The sequence below is a fragment of the Leucoraja erinacea genome, chromosome 3 (genome assembly GCF_028641065.1).
Source record: "Leucoraja erinacea ecotype New England chromosome 3, Leri_hhj_1, whole genome shotgun sequence".
Taxonomy (NCBI): domain Eukaryota; kingdom Metazoa; phylum Chordata; class Chondrichthyes; order Rajiformes; family Rajidae; genus Leucoraja; species Leucoraja erinaceus.
The window spans coordinates 63,095,240-63,118,141 of record NC_073379.1 but is presented as its reverse complement, the minus strand read 5'-3'; the positions used below and the strand labels follow the sequence as shown (position 1 = coordinate 63,118,141).

The 22,902-nt window shown below is 41.9% G+C and overlaps 1 protein-coding gene across 1 annotated transcript in view; it reads left to right on the top strand.

The window, feature by feature from the left end:
- The first annotated feature begins 374 nt into the window (after positions 1-374).
- The window catches only part of LOC129694163 (low-density lipoprotein receptor-related protein 1B-like), a 76,837-nt gene continuing 54,309 nt past the window's right edge, over positions 375-22,902 (top strand). Inside the window, exons 1-13 of the mRNA XM_055630884.1 lie at positions 375-1,319; positions 1,961-2,329; positions 3,760-3,882; positions 3,957-4,073; positions 7,776-7,895; positions 9,225-9,362; positions 11,167-11,338; positions 12,382-12,600; positions 17,936-18,054; positions 18,126-18,265; positions 20,516-20,657; positions 20,984-21,127; positions 22,565-22,687. Coding sequence (XP_055486859.1) covers positions 1,199-1,319; positions 1,961-2,329; positions 3,760-3,882; positions 3,957-4,073; positions 7,776-7,895; positions 9,225-9,362; positions 11,167-11,338; positions 12,382-12,600; positions 17,936-18,054; positions 18,126-18,265; positions 20,516-20,657; positions 20,984-21,127; positions 22,565-22,687 — 2,047 coding nt within the window. The 5' untranslated portion in view covers positions 375-1,198. The remainder of the gene's footprint in view (positions 1,320-1,960; positions 2,330-3,759; positions 3,883-3,956; positions 4,074-7,775; positions 7,896-9,224; positions 9,363-11,166; positions 11,339-12,381; positions 12,601-17,935; positions 18,055-18,125; positions 18,266-20,515; positions 20,658-20,983; positions 21,128-22,564; positions 22,688-22,902) is intronic.

The following is a 22,902-nucleotide window of genomic DNA, read 5'->3' as shown; positions in this document are numbered from 1 at the left end:
CAGTAGGTCAGACTGAATCTGGCAGAAACTGAACAGTTGACATTTTGGCTTGGGACACTTCCATTTCCCTACACAAATGCTGCCTGACCAAACTTACCTGCCTGTTTTGTAAGTTAAAACCGTAATGCTTTATCCAAGTATTTAGTGGAATGTTTCCTCTGTTAGCTTCAAACGCCACTTGTGGGGCATCGGATTTCATTTGCCATAATGGGCAATGCTTACCTAGTAAATGGAGGTGTGATGGTGATGTGGATTGTCAAGATGGATCTGACGAAAGCCCAGCACTCTGCAGTAAGTTTCTTGTGCTGTCGCAACATATTTTGTGGCAGCTCACAATTTTCAACTTGGGAGAAAGAAAATATTTAACATTTTTGATTTCTGGGGTAATTCGTGCTATTTTTAATCGCATTCATTTTTTACAATTTAAATTAATTTGCTCTTTCAATGGTTTTATATGACTACTGTTTGACGTTTGATTTTTAAAATCCTTCCCAAGCTCTTCGGGACAGTTCAACCATGTTAATGTTTGGTTTCTAAAGTTTGTTGGGTCCCTTTGACTCCAATTATTATTGGCTTGGCTGCCAAATTTTCAGGTATAAAAAAAAAAAGTGTATTTATTGCTAGAAGCTAACGACCCATACTTTCACCTTGTTTAGTTTATTTTAGAGATACAGTGTGGAAACGGGCCCTTTGGTCTACCGGGTCCGTGCCGACCAGTGATCCCCGCATATTAACACTATCCTACACACGAGGGACAATTTTTACATTTAACAAGCCAAATAACCTACGAACCTGTATGTTTTTGAAGTGTGGGAGGAAACCGAAGTTCTCGGAGAAAACAGACGCAGGTCACGGGGAGAACGTGCAATCTCCGTGCAGACAGCACCCGTAGTCTGGATCGGGCCGGGTTCCTGACGCTGTAAGCGCTGTAAGGCAGCAACTCTACCGCTGCGCCACTGCGTCTGTTGACCAGCTCCAGTGAGACTCTTCAATGAATTTAATGTCTTCAAACTGAACACTAGTCCTAAATCTAGATTTCTAGTACAAGGAGATGAAAGAAAACAGAGGACATTGAATTTAATAAAATTTTCCTGTATATCACTTGGGAGATCGGATTGTAACTTAATGCATTTGACAGCATTTTGAGAATGGGTTTGGTCCGTACATCTACGTTTGTTTTGTGTTGCTCACTCTAGACATGGATACCTGTGCTTTTGATGAAATCCACTGTGGCCCAAGGTCATTTAGTTGTATTCCAGTCTCTTGGAAGTGTGATGGAGAGAAGGACTGTGAAAGTGGATATGATGAAGAGGACTGTGGTAAGTAGATTTAAAATTCTCCATGACCTCTAAACATTCACAGTAAATGTTGCGCTCGTAAGCTGATCTGCACCAGATCTATTCAGTATATTTCTCTTGTTGGCCAATGTTTCTCCTATAATTAGTGGTGGGTATTTGGAACAAACTTCCAGAAGAGGTAGTTGAGGTGGGACTATCCCAACATTTAAGAAAGAGAGAGACAGGCACATGGATAGGACAGGTTTGAAGGGATATGCTCCAAACGCAGGCAACTGGGACTAGTGTAGCACAGACATGTTGGCCGCTGTGGGCAAGTTGGGCCAAGGGGCCTGCTTTCACACCATTACTCTATCACTCTATAATTATATCACGATGTGCTTTCTCCATTCATTATGACCTTTTGGGGCTCCTGGGCTTAAGGAGGTGCTTTGCTATTTCTTTACCCTTGTGATTCACTGGCTAGGTTTTATCCTCTTTATAGAATCCCCCTCCAGGCTATAGTTTCCGATCCCTGACTATTTGGTACTTTCTAATGTGTAGCCCCAAATCTTCTGGCAGGCACTAGCGATTTAAAATCGCTTCAAAATGTTTTATGTCCATGCACAAGTCTTCAAGAAACTTGATTGTGTAGAAAGATCAGTTAATGTTTTAATGTTTTTCAGGCAATCTTTCTTGCGGTACAGATGAGTTTACTTGCTCCATTGGCAGATGCATTTCTGTGGCCTTTGTATGTAATGGTGAAGATGAATGTGGCGATGGCAGTGATGAACAGGATTGTCCTACGCATTCCTGTGCTCCACATGAGTTTCGTTGCACAAATTCTGAATGTATCCCTTCCAGTTTGGTATGTGACAGCCGTGTAGATTGCACTGATGAATCTGATGAATCGTGGGCGCAGTGTAAGAATATTCTTGCTCCTGCAACCTGCTCTCCTGATGACTTCCTTTGTGGTTCTGGTGAATGCATCCACCATCGCTGGTACTGTGATGGTGATACGGACTGTAACGATGGAAGTGATGAAGTCAACTGCTGTAAGTGGTTTAACTTGTATTTTCTTTGAGTGGTAATGACTAGGATGACCCATAAATTCGAGCTCAAGCTGAAAATATAAATAGATTTGTGCCACTGGAATTGATTCCTTTTTTAGAATTAAGTGAACACATAGGTAAATTTAGCATCACTAAAGTGGCAGTCCTATTCCTGTTGTATAGTATCATGACTTAAGGTCATTCAATATATGCTGGCTTCCAGAAGAACAGTTCCATCCCCCGTAGCCCTAGGTTATTTTCCCAATGCCTATCAATTTTGCTTTGGCTCCCTGCATTAACTGGACACTGCATTATCCTTTAATTTACCAGTGCATCGAAACATAGAAACATAGAAATTAGGTGCAGGAGTAGGCCATTCGGTCCTTCGAGCCTGCACAGCCATTCAATATGATCATGACTGATCATCCAACTCGGTATCCCGTACCTGCCTTCTCTCCATACCCTCTGATCCCCTTAGCCACAAGGGCCACATCTAACTCCCTCTTAAATATAGCCAATGAACTGGCCTCAACTACCCTCTGTGGCAGAGAGTTCCAGAGATTCACCACTCTCTGTGTGAAAAAAGTTTTTCTCATCTCGGTTTTAAAGGATTTCCCCTCTATCCTTAAGCTGTGACCCCTTGTCCTGGACTTCCCCAACATCGGGAACAATCTTCCTGCATCTAGCCTGTCCAACCCCTTAAGAATTTTGTAGGTTTCTATAAGATCCCCCCCCTCAATCTCCTAAATTCTAGCGAGTACAAGCCGAGTCTATCCAGTCTTTCTTCATATGAAAGTCCTGACATCCCAGGAATCCGTCTGGTGAACCGTCTCTGCACTCCCTCTATGGCAATAATGTCCTTCCTCAGATTTGGAGACCAAAACTGTACGCAATACTCCGGGTGTGGTCTCACCAAGACCCTGTACAACTGCAGTAGAACCTCCCTGCTCCTATACTCAAATCCTTTTGCTATGAATGCTAACATACCATTCGCTTTCTTCACTGCCTGCTGCACCTGCATGCAGCATTACATACAGCATTAGAAGAAGCCCTTCAGCCCATAGCATTAATACTGACCACCATCTGTTAGTTTGAGACAGTTCGACACTAGTCAGTCTTGAAGAAAATGATAGAACTGGCTCAATGATTACATTTAGTTTAACTCTCATCACTTCTTGACTTGAGAGATACTCAAATTACACTAATTTATAATATGAGGCTCATTCATCAGTTGAGCTTACAATTAGTTTTCCTTATGGCAGAATATATCTGACCTAGGTTAAATGGTGGGGTATTGTAGGTAGAACGGCCATCTTCAGTATTTTTGCTCTGTTCTGGATTTGGTGGAAGTGGGGTGCACGGTTGTCAGATGTACCCAGAATTTGATTCTTATTGTTGAACAGCCTGTATGCAAACATGTTTTGTATTTTTAGCTTCTCTGACATGCCGACCAGATTACTTTCAATGTGGTGATGGCAGATGCATTTCACAAAGCAAGGCATGTGATGGGTTTAAGGATTGCTCTGATGGTAATGATGAGCTGAATTGCAAGAATGGTAAGTATACAACGCAACTGGACACACGTTAACATGCTTCTCAAAAATTCTGACATGCTTTATTCCCTATCAAGAATGCACAGGTCCCAATGACTTTAAATGTCAAAGTGGAGAATGCATAGATCAAATCAAACTCTGTAATCGGCATGCAGATTGCAAGGACTGGAGTGATGAGCCTCTCCAGTTATGCCGTAAGTATCCTCATACAACTTTTATACTTTCTCTCAACCAGGAATACCAACTCTATCCTCTGCATTGCAAGACTTTGAAACTATCTTTATCTGCACGCATCCTACTTAAGCAGAGTCTGAAGAAGGGTCCCGAACCGAAACGTCACCCAATCCTTCTCTCCAGAGATGCTGCCTGTCCCGCTGAGTTACCCCAACTTTTTGTGTCTACTGTTTAAACCAGCATCTGCCTCTTCCTACACATCTAAATCTACATGTCCTAAACCTCTCAAGCACTTTTACCATCTATGATGTACTTTAGAAGTGTATTGTACTTTGTCACCCCAATGCCTGAGCTACAATTGCAAGGAATAACAACAATCTCCAGATGCTCCTAGCCACCCAGTTTTATTGGCAAATCCAATGATTCCAAAAATGGATTCTCGGGTGAAGCGAAATATATAGGTGCAAATTAACGGTTGTAGGCAGTGTGGCTTTATCGGAGAAATGTGAATGTAAAATGTTGACTTTGAGTGAGGGTTGGTGAGAATTTGGTCATCAAGGTTGAGGGAGCAGCAACTTTTCTAACAGTCAGACATTAAGCAACCTTGATCTGACAACCTGATATTGTTGCCAAAGACTGGGTAAAAAAAACACATGTGAGGAACTGAATTGGGCAATCTATTCAGGTTATGGCCTATTTTAGTTTTGGTGATACAGTGCGGAAACAGTCCCTTCGGCCCACCGAGTCCGCACCGACCAGCGATCCCCACACATTAACACTACACACACTAGATATCATTTTAGATATAATTTATTACCACACAACCAGGGTCGGTGGGAATTTGGGTTGTCAGCAGCGATACAATAATAAAGAACACACAACCACACAATAAAACTGTAACAATAACATCCATCACAGCATTCATCACTGTGGTGGAAGGCACAAAATTTGGCCAGTCCTCCACCATTTCCCCCCCGTGGACAGGACCAGAGTCCAAAGTCAGTCCAGGATCAGCTCTTCCTCATCGGAGGACAATTTACACATATACCAAGTCAATTAACCTACCTACCTGTATATCTTTGGCATGTGCGAGAAAACCGAAGATCTCGGAGAAAACCTACATGGTCAAAGGGAGAACATACAAACTCTGTACCGACAGCACCTGTAGTCAGGATCGAACCCGAGTTTCTGGCACTGCAGGTGCTGTAAGGCAGGAACTCTAGTGCTGCACCACCATGCTGTCCACCTGTAAATGTGGTTCTCGTTGGTTAAGGTCATTTTCATTTTGATGTGCACGATGCTGATTAAACTGAATAAACATCAGCGTTGCATACCCATTTCTACTCTGGATTTGTCTTGGGCATCAGTTTACCTCCATGATTCGTATTAGCAGTGTCACCTTGAGCATACAGTTTGTTCATTTAAAGAAATTAAAGGCTCTAAACTAGACGAGATCTGATTGGAAAGCTGAATTTGTCACAATCATAGATTCCATTTGCAGAGTCAATTTCACACAGTTACAGGAAGGATTGTCATGGAACACATTTCGGTATGTGTAGGAAGGAACTGCAGATGCTGGTTTATACCAAAGATAGACACAAAAATGCTGGAGTAACTCAGTGGGTCAGGTAGCATCTCTGGAGAGATGGTGTTTCAGGTCAATACCCTTCAGACTGGCAGACACATTTCAGTCTTCTGTTTTGTGAAATAGCCAATGCAAATGTGCAGGTTATCAAAGTTAGTGACCAGTTCCTGGGGATAGTCATCCTCTACCTGGAAGTCGCGTTGGAACCTGTTCAACAAAAAAAATGTCCTCTAAAGGGCCTCACCCACTTTGGCGTTATTTGCGCGTCATTTACGCGACATCATTTACATATCACGAAGTGACATAATTTCCGAGTCATGCGCACATCGTAACGCGCACCTGACGCGCATGGCGTGCATTATAGATACATAAATACATATAAAATAGGTGCAGGAGTAGGCCCTTCGAGCCTGCACCGCCACTCAATATGATCATGGCTGATCATCCAACTCTGTATCCTGTACCTGCCTTCTCTCCATACCCCCTGATCCCTTTAGCCACAAGGGCCACATCTAACTCCCTCTTAAATATAGCCAATGAACGGGCCTCAACTACCGTCTGTGGCAGAGAATCCACAGATTCACCACTCTCTGTGTGAAAATTTTTTTTCCTCATCTCAGTCCTAAAAGATTTCCCCCTTATCCTTAAACTGTGACCCCTTGTTCTGGACTTCCTCAACATCGGGAACAATCTTACTGCATCTAGCCTGTCCAACTTTAAGAATTTTGTAAGTTTCTATAAGATCCTGTACGCAATACTCCAGGTGTGGTCTCACCAAGACTCTGTACAACTGCAGTAGAACCTCCCTGCTCCTATACTCACATCCTTTTGCTATGAATGCTAACATACCATTCGCCTTCTTTACTGCCTGCTGCAACTGCATGCCTACTTTCAATGACTGGTGTACCATGACACCCAGGTCTCGCTGCATCTCCCCCTTTTCCTAATCGGCCACCATTTAGATAATAGTCTGCTTTCCTATTTTTGCCACCAAAGTGGATAACCTCACATATATCCACATTATACTGCATCTGCCATGCATTTTCCCACTCACCCAGCCTATCCAAGTCACCTTGCAGTTTCCTAGCATCCTCCTCACAGCTAACACTGCCCCCCAGCTTTGTGTCATCCACAAACTTGGAGATGTTGCCTTCAATTCCCTCATCCAGATCATTAATATATATTGTAAATAGCTGGGGTTCCAGCACTGAGCCTTGCGGTACCCCACTAGTCACTGCCTGCCATTGTAAAAAGGACCCGTTTACTCCTAATCTTTGCTTCCTGTTTGCCAGCCAGTTCTCTATCCACATCAATACTGAACCCCCAATACCGTGTGCTTTAAGTTTGTATGCTAATCTCTTATGTGGGACCTTGTCGAACACCTTCTGAAAGTCCAGATACAACACATGCACTGGTTCTCCCCTATCCACTCTACTAGTTACATCCTCGAAAAATTCTATAAGATTCGTCAGACATGATTTACCTTTCGTATGACTTTGTCCAATGATTTCACCACTTTCCAAATGTGCTGCTATCCCATCTTTAATAACTGACTCTAGCAGTTTCCCCACTACCGATGTTAGACTAACTGGTCTGTAATTCCCCGTTTTCTCTCTCCCTCCCTTCTTAAAAAGCGGGGTTACATTAGCTACCCTCCAATCCTCAGGAACTACTCCAGAATCTAAAGAGTTTTGAAAAATTATCACTAATGCATCCACTATTTCTGGAGCTACTTCCTTAAGTACTCTGGGATGCAGCCTATCTGGCCCTGGGGATTTATTGGCCTTTAATCCATTCAATTTACCAAACACCACTTCCCGGCTAACCTGGATTTCATTCGGTTCCTCCATCTCCTTTGACCCCCGGTCCCCTGCTATTTCCGGCAGATTATTTATGTCTTCCTTAGTGAAGACGGAACCAAAGTAGTTATTGAATTGGTCTGCCATATCCTTGTTCTCCATGATCAACTCACCTGTTTCTGACTGCAAAGGACCTACATTTGTTTGAACTAATCTCTTTCTCTTCACATATCTATAAAAACTGACTGCCCAAGTGGGACAGGCCCTTAAGTCCTTAACAGAATCTCTGGCTATGAAGATTGTCAACAGTGAAGTTAAAATGTTTTCTTTTTTTGCAGACTTAAATGAATGCTTGGAAAACAATGGTGGTTGTTCCCACATTTGCAGAGATTTTGTCATAGGTTATGAATGTGATTGCTCTTCTGGCTTTGAGCTGATTGACGGAAAAATCTGTGAAGGTGCGTTAATTCTTTACATTCGCAGCACAAGGTGACTTCTTTTAAACATGACTATTTGGCAATCCAGTAATTGGATCATGCAAGGCATTGATGTTCTGAATATGCTGGATATCGGGCAAAATTCAAATCCAGTAAGAACAAGTTCATCAATGTGTTCACAACCTCCACTAAAATCAGAAGCCATCCATTAACCAGAAATACAACTGATGTAAGCATTAGAACTGGCCAAATGCTGGCTGTTCAGCAGATGAGCAGGTTTCCTGCCTCTCAATCCATGTTTAATGAAGTTATTTAAGACATTTGGTGAACACCAAAGTTCCCTGAGTAGCAACTTGATCCATGCTGTGTGCTGAGACCAATGACAAGTCAAGTTTATTCGTCACATACGCATACGAGATGTGCAGTGAAATGAAAAGTGGCAATGCCTGCGGATTGTGCAAAAAACTACAAAACAGAATGGATCAGAATCAGTAATTGCATATTTGTGGGAGAAAAAAAAAGAAGAAACAGCAATTTAAAAAGACACAACACAACAGTAAATTGGTTCAGTAAGTTAGTCCCTGGTGAGAGAGTTTACAGTCCTAATGGCCTCTGGGAAGAAACTCCTCCTCATCCTCTCTGTTTTCACAGCATGGCAATGGAGGCGTTTGCCTGACCGCAGCAGCTGGAACAGTCTGTTGCTGGGGTGGAAGGGGTCCCCCATGACCTTGTTGGCTCTGGATTTGCACCTTCTGATATACAGTTCCTACAGGGGGGACGAGTGTAGTTCCCATAGTGCATTTGGCCGACTCTCTGCAGAGCCTACTTGTCCTGGGCAGAGCATTTCCCAAACCAAATTGTGATGTTTCCAGACAAGATGCTTTCCACAGCCGCTGAGTAGAAGCACTGGAGGATCCTCAGAGACACTCTGAATTTCCTCAATTGCCTGAGGTGGCAAAGGCGCTGTCTTGCCTTGCTCACCAGTGCGGCAGCACTGGAATATACTTGCATCTATTGTCACTGAAATTGGTTCAAAATTCTTTAATTCACTGACAAATGCAAAGTGCCTTTTGTATGGATAGCAGTAATTCAAAGGCAGCACTTCCTCCTGAAACCAGAAAGGTCTAAGTTGGGAGATGTTCTTTGGTGTCGTACCTTGTGGAATACATTCTAATGTATTGGATTGAAGGAAGTTTTCAGAAATAATCTGATAGTTGGTAAGCATTTTGTATTTGCAAAAAGTCTGTATCTTGTGTATTAAATTTGTTAACAAACCCAGCGTAGTTTAATTAATAAAAAATACTATTCGGATGTCTTAAAAAATTATGAATTTTGTTTTCAACTCTACAGATATTAATGAGTGTGAAAATCCTGGCATCTGCAGTCAAATTTGTATTAATTTGAAAGGAAGCTACAAATGCGGATGTTTTGCAGGATATCACTTGGATTCTATTAATCAAGTCTGCAAGGCAGTAGGAGGCAAGTATTGTTAGCTTTTAACCAGTAATGGCGATCAATAGTATTGTGCCCCACTCGTGTAGTTATTGCAGATTGAGAACTGGCCTGAGATATTTCTGATATGCATGAGGTGGAAATTGTGCCCTTATTCCCATCATTTCATGCAACATGCCAATTTGTTTTAAACTTGTAGACAATGGAGTTTAAATTAGTTGGGGGGGAAAGGTCTTGGACTAAAATTGAATCAACAGGTTTGAATTTAACAGCTGCGGAAGAGCATTTTATATGGGCAAGGCTTGTTACTTGCAACATTGCTAGGGTGTATAAATATTTCACTAATTTTGGCTTGAGACTTTAAAAGCAACTTCCAAGAGATCAATTATACTAACTGTTGATAACTGTTCATTTTAAATACTTTAAACTATTCTAAAACTAAAATATACATAGCACTTTCATCCTGATTTCATTCATCGAATCAAAGTTGGTAATGAAGGAAGGGAAAACCTAGTATGGGCACCAAACTAGATATTGTAAGCAAATGCAGTTTGCTGTTGAAATTCTACTAATTGAATTGAAGCTTGTACTTTATGTGGAGCATGTCTGAAAGGTTCATTCCTAATCTGTTGTAGAAGCTTTTTAATCAGATATATGGCTCAATTATATTTAATTATATCTCTCTGGAGCTGCACTTGAACAATGACTGACAAATTGTTTTTGAAACTTAGCAGCTGTTTCAATGGAAAATAATTAATTCATGATCTCTCAGCACTACAATTGTTTTGCTACCATGTCAGAATGGGTGGTGTAAAAAAAAAAACTCAGTCCAAAGAATGACTTGAGTTCAACCGAAAGTTAAGGTTGGAAACTCCAGCTAATGCCCAAAGAGAATGTTGCTAATAATGGTATGATCCTTGAGTTTCAAAGGACCTACTTGGAAAAGTGCTGGAGGAAACAAGTGCCAGCGCAAGTGTCAGAGATGGAGAACTAGTGAAGTGCAGTTCATAAATGTTAGGAGCAGAATTAGGCCATTTGGCCCATCAAGTCTACTACGCCATTCAATCGTGGCTGATTGATCTTTCCCACTCAACCCCATTCTCCTGCCATCTCGCCATAACCCTGACACTCGTACTGATAAAGAATCTGTCAATCTCCACCATTTTTTAAAAAATATATAAAATAAAAATATTTTTTTAAATCAATTTACTGCCTCCACGGCCTTCTGTGGTAAATAATTCCACAGATTCACTAACCCTTGAAGATTGAATAAAGGGTTTTGAAATGTAATCATCTGATGTTTTGTTTTTCCAATGCAGAGTAGACCATTCAGTGAATACTAAATGGATGCACTAGATTTGGAGAGTTCAAGTAGATCATTGCTTCATTAAAAAACACTGTTTGAATGTCTGGATGGTAGGAAGGGGTGAGGTCAAGGGTGGTGGTGGAGGGGAAAGACTTGGTCGGTGGAGATGGGAGAGCAGATCCACAAGTAATGAAGGAAAAGGTATCCGCAATATTTGCATGGAAGGTTTCAGTAGAAATTACAAAGGATGATCTGAGCTTGGAGGCCAGGACCCAAAACACTCTTACTCTGTCCAGGAGTAGGTGGTAAAATGTAGTTGAGGGTTCAGCCAACTGTAAGTGTGGTTAAAAGAATCTCTTCAAATAGTATTTTTGTGGTTACTATGACTCTTGGTCCACAAAAAAATCCACCTACCCGTTGATTGTTGGGCCTCGAGCTTACCAACATTATTATTTCCGACTTTGTGTACACATTAAAGGTTGTTCCTGAATGTACTTTGTATTTGAAAAACAACTTGAATGTGGTCCTGTCCAGGCAAGGAACCTTCCTTGATCTTCACAAATCGCTATGACATCCGGAAGCTAGGATTGCATAACCAGGAGTACACACAGGTTGCTACACATCTGAGAAATGCTGTAGCACTGGATGCTGATATTGCAGAGGGGAGAATCTTCTTGGCTGACGTGGGTCAGCGGGCTATCTTCAGGTAATGAGTTCTGAAATTACTGCAACTAAAGGTTACAATGCCTAAGTTTGCATTCAAGACATAGAAACATAGAAAATAGGTGCAGGAGGAGGCCATTCGGCCCTTCGAGCCAGCACCCCCATTCATTGTGATCATGGCTGATCGTCACCAATCAATAACCCGTGCCTGCCTTCTCCCCATATCCCTTGATTCCATTAGCCCCTAGAGCTCTATCTAACTCTCTCTTAAACCCATCCAGTGATTTGACCTCCACTGCCCTCTGTGGCAGGGAATTCCATAAATTCACAACTCTCTGGGTGAAAAAGTTTTTTTTTTTTTTCCTCACCTAAATCTTAAACGGCCTCCCCTTTATTCTAAGACTGTGGCCCCTGGTTCTGGATTCGCCCAACATTGGGAAAAAATTTCCAGCATCTAGCTCGTCCAGCCCTTTTATAATTTTTATATGTTTCTATAAGATAACCCCTCATCCTTCTAACTCCAGTGAATACAAGCCTAGTCTTTTCAATCTTTCCTCATATGACAGTCCTGCCATCCCAGGGATCAATCTCATGAACCTACGCTGCACTACCTCAATCACAAGGATGTCCTTCCTCAACTTAGGAGACCAAAACTGTACACAATACTCCTCCAGATGTGGTCTTACGAGAGCCCTATACAACTGCAGAAGAACCTCTTTACTCCTATACTGAAATCCGCTTGTTATGGCCAGCATTGTTCCTTGTTCCTTTGTACTTGGCTAATATGTTCATATTCAGAAAGCAAAGTTGATGATTAGTCTTTCCTGATCTTAACCCAGTTTTGGAATGTTCAATTAAAGTTTTGACTATTTAATATTGCAATAAAACTCATGTTTCTGAATGTTTGCCCTTTAATTTAAGGCTACAAGTCTAGATCTGCAATTCAGTCTGCAGCTTAAATTTTAAAACATCATTTTGTGCATGTAAAAACATGATTATATTTTAACGATACTATTGAGCTTGATCCTGGCGCTAATTAGGCAAAAGCAACTAAACTTCATGTTTTGTTTTACTTTTCATCCTTAGTTTGTCCATGCATGAGGGAAAAACTGCAAGTGCTTCAAGAATTCTTGATGTTGACATTCCAAGGGGCATTGCGGTGGACTGGATCTATAAGCACATTTACTGGACTGACCATGGTGCTAAAACTATATCTGTGGCCTCATTTGATGGCGTTCAAAAGAAGATACTCTTTAACACAAGCCTAGGAGAACCAACGTCTGTGGCAGTTGATCCACTGTCGGGGTATTATATCTTGAACATGTTGTCTTGGTATTTTTTTAAAAGTCATTTGAATCTCAATGGTTTATTTCGGGATGGGTGGGTGCAATTGGGTGAAGGGGATATTAAAGCAAACAAAGTGCAAGTAGTCATCACTTTATGGGGAGTTATAGGTTATTTAGTCTTGTTTGTCCATCATTATATCCATGTCGCCTCCCTACCAACCAATATGAAACAGTTTTCATACATGTCTGTTTCCAGGTTTTGTATATCAAGTCATAGATATATATCAAATATTGATCTAAATTAATTTCTCAAAGGACTACTATGCCAATCGAGGCCAAATGTTTCCTTTCCTGCTAAACACTGTTGGCATTGATTTAATAGCATGGTTGGAATGGCTATCTCATGTGTTCACTCAGACTAGATGAAAGTTCCATTGCCTATCCAGGTCCCAAAAAAGTCTCTCTTCGTGCTTCTAATGGGTGTAAAATGAGGCTAACTGCGTGAAGATGGGGGTAGAATGCCAAGATTAGGCCTAAGGGGTTGGACAGGCTAGATGCAGGAAGATTGTTCCCGATGTTGGGGAAGTCCAGGACAAGGGGTCACAGCTTAAGGATAAGGGGGAAATCCTTTAAAACCGAGATGAGGAGAACTTTTTTCACACAGAGAGTGGTGAATCTCTGGAACTCTCTGCCACAGAGGGTAGTTGAGGCCAGTTCATTGGCTATATTTAAGAGGGAGTTAGATGTGGCTCTTGTGGCCAAGGGGATCAGAGGGTATGGAGAGAAGGCAGGTACGGGATACTGAGTTGGATGATCAGCCATGATCATATTAAATGGCGGTGCAGGCTCGAAGGGCCGAATGGCCTACTCCTGCACCTAATTTCTATGTTTCTATGTTCAATATCCCTGGTATGGGTAACAAAGCAACAATTTTGATATTCCATATACAATGTAGGTTCACCATCAATTTTCTGGCAACTGATGGTCCAGCACCACATTTAATCCTGACAAAATGTGAGCCCCCCCCCCCAATCTCTCCAGAGGACCCCCTGAAAATGTGGCACATGAGCAGAAGTGGCAGCCAATCTCGATCTCATCAGGACTTGATTAGTACGAGTGTCGGGGTAATGGAGAGAAGGCAGGAGAATGGGGTTAGGAGGGAGATATAGATCAGCCATGATAGAATGGCGGAGTCGACTGGATGGGTTGAATGACCTAATTCTGCTCCTATCACTTATGACATTAAGATTTCCGTGGCTGGTAGGTTGAATTTGCCCCCTGTGGCCGGGGCTCTGGAACTCCAGCCAGAACTGGTGGACCCGTTCCCATCGCTTACTTCAGAAACCAAATTTGCGGGCCGATATCTTGCCCCTTCCCCCGGTGTCTAGGCTGCCCATGCAAGAAATGCAAGTTATGCTGCAATTTTATATCGAAGTCACCTGACTGACTACATGAAGAGCCCGCCAGTCTGCATGCGCGTCAATACGTCAACGCATGGCGCGAGGTTTGGCTGGGGGGGAACGTTGGTCTCCCCAGCGGTAAGTTTAAAAACCTTTTAAGTAAGTGCAAATGTGCACAGGGAGCGTTTTGTGTGATGTAACTCCAACGTGTCTCTAGGTTTTTTACTATGGAAAAGCCTAGGGCAAAACCAAGACAGGCCGCTGTGAAACCGGCAGCAGAAGACTGCAGGAAGCCGGAGGCCGCCCATTTCTACCTTGGTCTCTGGCAGCTCTGGTCTGCACAGCTAGCTCTCATTCGGCTCCTAAAGGGAACAGCTTGGCAGCTCCGAAGGGGGGAAAAACCAAAGCAAAATCGATGAGACCAGTCCTGTCGGACGATTCAGGCCAGAAGGATGCTGCTCTCACATCTATGACAGATGTGATTGGCCGTTTGTCTCAGTTGGAGCATCTAATGGTAAAGATGCTGGAACATAATATGCTCCGTGCTATGGAGGCATACACAGACAGTTCGACTCAAATGCCTGTGGCAAATCCTGGTTGCTATATTCCTCCTACTCGGTTGAGGAGAGTGTTGGAGATCAGTATGCAGCTGACTCGGAATATGAATATGTGCCTGAGTCCCATGCTGTAATGCATGATGTGCGTGAATCGCATAAGGCAGAGTTGCCCGCACTTGCCTCTAAATTTGCTGTTGTCTCGGGGACGGGCAAGCCACTTCAAGAGGAGTTGGCCAGAAGCATCAGCTACCTCACTTCCCACCAGCTGAAGGAAGAGATTATGGTGGAAATGGCTGGGAGATATCCCAGTCCGGAGAATTGCAAGACCTTGAATGTGCCCATAGTTAACGCCACTATTTGGGAAAACATCGGGTCCAGTGCGTGATCCAGAGAAATGAAGCTGCAACGGATCCTGAGGCTATTGTCCGCAGGTATTACGGCCTTTGCTAGGTCGGTGGATGAGGTTCAGCTGTCAGAAGCTCAGCAGGATGCAATGGCACTGCTGTGCAACGCTCATTTCGAGATCAACTGCTTCCGAATAGACAGCATTAAGCCAGAATTGAATCCCAAATTCGCACATTTATGCAGGACCAGCAATATTCAGCCTCCTAAATTCCTCTTCGGAGAAGATTTGAGTAAGTGGGTCAAGGACTTGCAGGAGGAATTAAAAGCTGCTGGCATGATCAAGGCATCCTATATGGGCAAGACTCCCCTCCTCCGGTGATATCACCCCTACGCCTCAACCAGCAGGAAGCGGTTCTCTGAGGCTGGTGGGAATTTCAGATTTGCTCAGTTTAAACCCAGTCGCATGTCTTTTTTAGGCCAAGGCCCATCTCGCCCATCCTGGAAGACGCGGCAGCCTCAGTTCACAACAGCTCAAGCTTTCAGAACAAAGGGGAAAAGACCGAATCGAAATTAGGGTCTGCTGGCCCTGGTGTTAAACCACCTAGAACCTTTTGAGGTAGGTGGGTCTGTTTCCATCAGTCACATGGGGTGTGCGGAGGAATTACAAGTCGGTGGCAGGTTAAGTCTGTATTTGCACAAATGGCGTCAGATAACCTCGAACCCGTTTATATTGCACGGTATAATGGGTTTCAAAATTGAGTTATTGCCGAATTCATTTCCACTTAGACAAGATACGCCGAGTCGGGCTTATACTCGCTCCTAAAAAGACACTTTGGATATGCAAGCAGAAATACACGCGTTGCATAAAAAAGGAGTAATTGAGAGATCAGTTCATGAAAAAGATCAATACATCTCTAACATATTCTCGAGGGAGAAGAAAAATGGTGGATGCTGTATCATCCTTGATTTGGCAAACTTCAACTCGCATGTGCAGTATAGACATTTTAAAATAGAGAATTTCCATACTACTAAGCAGCTAATTTCCGACGGTTGCTTTATGGCATCCATCGATCTCAAGGATTCATATTATTCGGTTCCGATTCACAAGGATCACTGGAGATATCTGAAGTTTAGTTGGATGGGGCAGCTGTGGCAATTTAAGGTGTTACCTAATGGTTTAAGCTCAGCCCCTCGGTTATTTACCAAACTGCTTAAACCAGTGATTGCCCTGCTTAGAGCTGAAGGACATATTATTGTGGGCTATATAGATGATATTCTGATCACCGGGAGAACACTGCATCTTGCTAAGCTAGCTGTTTCAGCTGCCAAGCTCAATTTTGAGAATTCGGCAGGTGGGGGTTTATCCAGCCGCATGGATCCATTATCGGAATCTGGAGCGTGCAAGGTCAAATCCAAATAGATGAGTTGATTCAACATTGCCCTGCACTAGTAAACCGAACAAGGAGGAGTTACGCTTTAGGCGTAAATATGGTATCCATTATCTGGAAATGCTGGCAGCATTTTATGCCTTGAAACCTTACTGTGGGAAGCTACATGATGTGCATATTAGACTTCAAATGGATTATCAGTGGCATGTGTTAATCACACAGTGGATGTAATCACTGCAGCTTGGCGTGATGGCACTAAGAAGCAGTACGCCTCGTATATTAAACAATGGGAGAACTTTTGCATCAAAACGCATATAAGTTACTTTATGGCAGATATAGCTGATGTGTTGGAATTTCTTTCAACCTTATATTTTGTGAAGAAGTTAAGTTATAGCGCTATTAACACTGCTCATAGTGCTTTGTCATCATATTTAGTGCTGGGCTCTGGACACCATTCTGTGGGTTCTCACCCACTGGTATTTTTAAAAGAAATCTTCCTAGGCCCAGATATCAGGAGGTATGGAACGTTAATATAGTATTAAGACTGCTTTGCAGTTGGGCACCAGCTGCATCATTATCTTTGCCCCAGCTCACCTACAAACTGGTCATGCTCATGGCGCTCATTTCAGCACAACGAGTTCAGTCTTTACAGAAATTGAGGCTGGATAATGCGGTTATATCTGATAATAAAGTAACCTTTTATATAGATTAATTAATTAAGCAGAACAGATCGGGTGCGCTAGGCTTTAAATCTCACTCTACCAGGTCTGCAGCTACTTCGACAGCGAGTAATATGGAAGTTCTGCTGGATCACATTCTTGCGCCAGCAGGATGGGCCGAAGTGCGAACTTTTCAGACATTTTATAATAAACCAATTACCAGCCCTAGTTTATTTGCTAGCAGAATTTTAAGTTGTGTTAATTGAATCAACTGGTTATCCCTGATGTGAAGGGACAGTTTTTTTCCATTAAAGCATGGATATGTTTAAAAATTAACATGCTTTCAATGAAGTACGTTTCTTCAACCATGTTTGGAGCAGTGTGTCTGCATGGAGACTGGTTCACTGCATGAAACCACAGAGCTTTGAAGGCTTCACAGAGTCACTCACGTGACTTCGATATAAAATAGAAAGATAAAACGAGAACTTACCGTTTGAAGTTTGATCTTCATTTTATGAGAAGTTGAAGTGAGGGAACACGTGCACTCCACTCCCAACCCTACTTCTCATAAAGATCATTTGGTAATTCTAAGGTCTTTAATCTTTCTATAGCTTAAGTTCAGCAACTAGTCTGTGGTTTCATACAGCTGCTCTGAAGATTGGTGCGCATGCAGGCTGGTGGGGTCTTCACGTATTCCCTCACATCAACTTCTCATAAAATAAAGATCAAACTTCAAACGGTAAGTTCTCGTTTAATCTTTCTAGTTTAATTTACATTTGATAATTTTGTTTCCAGAGTTCCGTGGTGTTTTAGAAACACGGAGAGAGATAATTTGTGGTTCAGAGTTGTATTGTTTTATCATTATTGCATGACATCTGTTGGTCCAGCAAAACATAATATTGCCAGGCTCTGGAACCAATGGTGTCGGAAAATCACTGGTGTACTTGTATAATGTGTTCATCTTGATTAAATTTCATGGCAAATGTTTTTGCTTTGCTTTGCAAGGTTTATTTACTGGTCAGATCTTGGAGAACCACCGAAGATAGAAAAAGCTGGCATGAATGGCATTAATAGGCAGCCTTTGGTTACCACAGAGATCGAATCACCAAATGATATTGCACTTGGTAAGTGACTGAATAGTTTTCTCTCTTCCCTTTTAATTTTGGCAAATGGTTAATAATTTTCTTCACCACAGATCTTGTGAAAAGCTGTCTCTATTGGGTTGACTCAAAACTGCACGTACTGGCAAGTATTGACTTGGATGGACAAAACAGAAGAACGGTGCTCTTCTCCTTTGAATTGCTTGGTCATCCTTGTGCTGTTGCAGTATTTGAGGCAAGTATTGAATCAAACAGAAGTTTGGGTCTAAATATGTTTAGGACATTTGTACATGTGTTGATTAGTGGTGATGGGTGTCAAATGCTGGAGTAACTCAACAGGTCAGGCACCATCTCTGGTTAAAATGCACAAGTGACGTTTTGGATTCGGACCCTTATTCGGACTAATTAGAGTGGGAGCGGGGGGGAGATCTGGAAGCAAAACAGGACAAATTGGGACTGGCAGCAGATGGCTTTGGGCAAGGAGGTTCCCTGATGAGCTGATTATTAGCTAGAGACAGGTGAGAGGCTAAGAGGTAGTTGTGAACCGTGGAACTGGTTAACAGACTTTTATTGGATGGTGGAGGGAGGGGATGAGGAGAGGAAAGGTTTGTAGAAGTTGCCTAAGATCGAATAATCCAATGTTCATACCATTGGGCTGTAAGCTATCCGAGTGGAATATGAGGTGCTGCTCCTCCAGTTTGTGTGGCCTTACTCTGGCTATAGAGAAGGCCTGGACAGAGATCAGTGTGGGAATGGAAAGTATGGGACATTCCCATACTGATCTTTCTATCCTGGGCTGCCTCCATTGCCAGAGTGAGGCCACATGCCAACTAGAGGAACAGCACTTGGGTAGCTTGCAAGCCAATGGTATGAACATTGATTTCTTCCATTTTAAGTAATTTCTACAACACTGACTGGCGGCATGGTGACGCAGCGGTAGAGTTGCGGCCTGACAGCGCCGGAGACTCGTGTTCGATCTCGTCTATGGGCGCTGTCTGTACGCAGTTTGTACCTTCTCCCCGTAACCGCGTGGGTTTTCTCCAAGACCTTCGGTTTCCTCCCACACTCAAGACGTATAGGTTAATTGGCCTGGTATAAATGTTAAAAATTGTCCGTAATGTCTATAGAGTAGTGTTAATGTGTGGGGGTTGGTACGGACTCGGTGGGCCGAAGGGCCTGTTTCCACACTGTCTCGAAACTAAAGTAAACTAAACTTCCCCTTCCCTCCCACTACTAAAAGTCCGTTAACCAGCTCCACAATTTGCAACTATGTATCCGTCTTGGCCTTGCAACTGTCTCTAGCCAACAACCTGACTATTGGAGAAATGCCTTGCCTAAAGTCAACTATTGCTGGCCCTGATTTGTCCTGTTTTTTTTTCCCTTCACATCCAGTTTTTCCCCTTGCTCTCCCCTACTACAATCAGTCTGAAGGATCCCAACCAGAAATGTCACTTGTCCATTTTCTCCAGAGGTATTGCCTGACCCACTGAGTTGCTCCAGCATTCTGTCTCTTTGGTATAAATCAGCATCTGCAGGTCCTTTTTATTACATGGTGTAGATGAGCGATTGGCATGGACAGGAAGGTCTAGTTTCTGTGCTACCCAAGTGATTGTGCCAACACTTGTAATGAGGACATGGACTATACGCCAGCTTATCTAAAATCCAAGCTTAGTAATTATTTTACTGGTAAGCTTTAGTCTTGCCACAAATTAAAGAATTTGCATGATTCACAATATTTTTTAAAATCGTACACAAAGAAATAATGGGCAGTACAAATTGAATGTTATCCTGCCATGTTTGTAAATATTAAGTGCCATATTTTTGAAAGTTTATAATTCAAGGATGCAATAACTATGACAAGAACAAAGCACTTGCACAAACTTCCAACTAAAATCTATCAATGGCTTGCATAACTTGCACTTGAGGTTTTGGGTCACTTTCTGCAGGGAATTTGGAAACATTCCTTTAATGAAAGTAAGCAACGTAGTGTGGTATTGGATGGGTATGAAGTGTTATCTTGAAATGAAGCAAAGACCAGCAGTTACGAGATTGCACCTCTGCACTTTAGTCCATGGGCATCATCAACATCTTGTAGAATGACTTGCTAAGCTATTCAATCCAGCCATAAATTATTGTGCGTGACAGGCACACTCCTAGTGGTTTAAAAGCAAAGCTTGAGTTAATCTTGATGTTAGAAGGATGGAAGGATAATAAGAAGTTTGAGCTGAAGCATTTTATGAGCTGAAAACATATCTTGTAAATGTGGATAGCAGGACTAACAATGACTGGCAGGGATGGTCAACACTAGGATGGAATATTAGGTACCATTTCTGGTGTAATTCTGCTTTACATTTTATCTTTCTAGTTGAGCTCTTTAGCCTACATTTACACAGAGCTTTGTTTATTGCTAGAGATTTTCTTCAACTCTTGTGAATGTTCTTAGCTGTCTCCTTTGGTCTGAATACAATGTTGTTGCATGTTTCAGGATCGTGTATTCTGGGTTGATGTAGTAAATGCAGCCATTTATGGAGTTGACAAATATACTGGAGGAGATGTGGTGACTCTAGTTTCCAACCTTTATCAGCCTCAAGATGTCATTGTTTATCACCCATTAATGCAGCCAACTGGTAAGAAACCTGTCCCAGGTCCCTGACTGTTTTACCAAGGTTATTAACTGGTACAACATCTTTGGCACTGCTGTAGCAAAATTGGGATTGACAAAGTGGATGATTTTGAATGATCAATTCAAGAATGTTCATAGCAATAACCTCATATGGCTGGTATTATTTAAAAAAACTTGCTCCAAAGAGGTGAATTCTGCCTCAATGCAATCAAATATTGAATATTTGTATGGTCTATAAAATGGGGTATTGATATAATATACACCCCTCCAGAGATGACGCTTATATTTCTAATCACAATTACTGACATTGAAATGTTCTTGCTCCCACAGGCAAAAATTGGTGCAATGAGGAACTGGAGAATGGAGGTTGTATATACCTGTGCCTCCCTTCTCCACAGATTGATCAGCTCCCAAAATACACCTGCGTCTGTCCATCTGGAATGGATGTGGAAAATGAAAGCCAATGTAAAGCAGGTGAACACTGGTTTGAAGTCTGCACATAGAAACATAGAGAATAGTTGCAGGAGTAGGTCATTTGGCCCTTCGAGCCAAATATGATCATGGCTGATCAGCACCCCATTCCTGCTTTCTCCCCATATCCTTTGATTCTGTTAGCCCTAAGAGTTATATCTAACTTTGCACACTGCTGCAAAGGAGAAATTTAGTGGAGGAGAGTTCTGTGATGATTTCCAAAATTGGCAGAAGAAAAGATCAAAAGCTTTAGTTTAATTTGCATGAAGGGAAAGGACATTAAAAGTAAATCAATGGATTACTGGCCCAGTGAGATTTAGTATGAACCAACCCAATTGAGTGGTTGCATTCTTAAAAATGAAATTGTGAGCTGAACATCCTCTATCTTGCTTTTTCAGTTCTGAAATTATTCCAGGATTCCTGCAAAGGAATTCAATATTCCAGCTTTAGTTGGATTCAGCTTTTGCGTTGTTCAATAAACCTGCCTGATATATGCCTGCCTAAGACCATCAGTGGTGCACTTGGGTTAATAAACTGAGCAGTGGTACTCGAATGTGTGGTTTTATAATACTTCACAATGCATTCTCTATTGGGAAGATATTAATCTTTGACAAGGAAGACTTTATATGCTATCTTAAGTTTGCAAGTGCATTTAAAAAAAAGACTTCCTATTACTCTGTAGCATATGCTCAAGCATCCTTCAAGAGTATATTTTTAACAGTAAACTGGGCAAAATGAATGAAGTTACAAGTTGTTGATGGTTGGAGAAGGTCAGATTAATTTTGTGGGAAAGAATGTATTGTGGAGGAAGCAGAATGAATAGTGTAAAATGCTTACCACACCTGTACCCCTTCCAGATTCCCTAGGAATAAAAGTTGTCCACGTTCTAGGCACCAGGAGAACTGCAGATGATAAAACCAGGTTCAACCCACTTCATGAAGCTGGCATTGGGCAACAGCATGACTTGTTGACCACCTTTGTTGGGATTGCTGCTGTCAACAGGGTGGCCTTTTGCTCAATGTCATAATTTCTTGTGCAAATATTTCTGTAATTTCAAACTCTGCAGATGCAGCAAATCTCTGAACCTAAAGATCTGGCTTCAATAAACTAATTGAGAAATTACCACTAGCTAAATTCTGCAAGTACTTGTGTTGGTTACTTTAAAGACTGCTTATAAAAAGCTGTGAACACTTAGTGAGGCTGTGTTACTGAAATTGAATATAATTGTCGACATCAAACTTGAAGATTTTGCAAGACCATTCTGATACTTGTAGGAACCTAACTGTAGATCAATGCATAAACCCTACTTGTCAATATACTAAGCACTAACCTTGATAAATTAATGTGCAAGATCTGTTCTAAAAATGTTTTTAACTGGGTCAATTTTTTTGGTCAAGCATGGTCAGCAGAGCTTTAAAATGGCTTTGTGTTTTTCGCTAGCAAATATTACCTGTCATGAGACTGATTTTCACTGTAATGATGGGCAGTGTGTACCTAGTAAATGGCAGTGTAATGGCAATTCTGACTGTGACGATGGATCAGACGAGGCCCCAGAAATCTGTCGTAAGTTTTTGATCTTATTTGTATTGTGCAAGTGTTTCTCTTGGTAATCATTGAAATATTCACAAATTTATTGAAAGTTGTTAAAATATTGTTAAAGTAAATTGTATACTTTTAAACTATAGTTATTCTTTTACACAATCTTGGCGCAAAATATTGCATTTGAATTGGACCCTGTCCATGCAACTTTGTTTGATGAATGAATTACTGTAACCTTT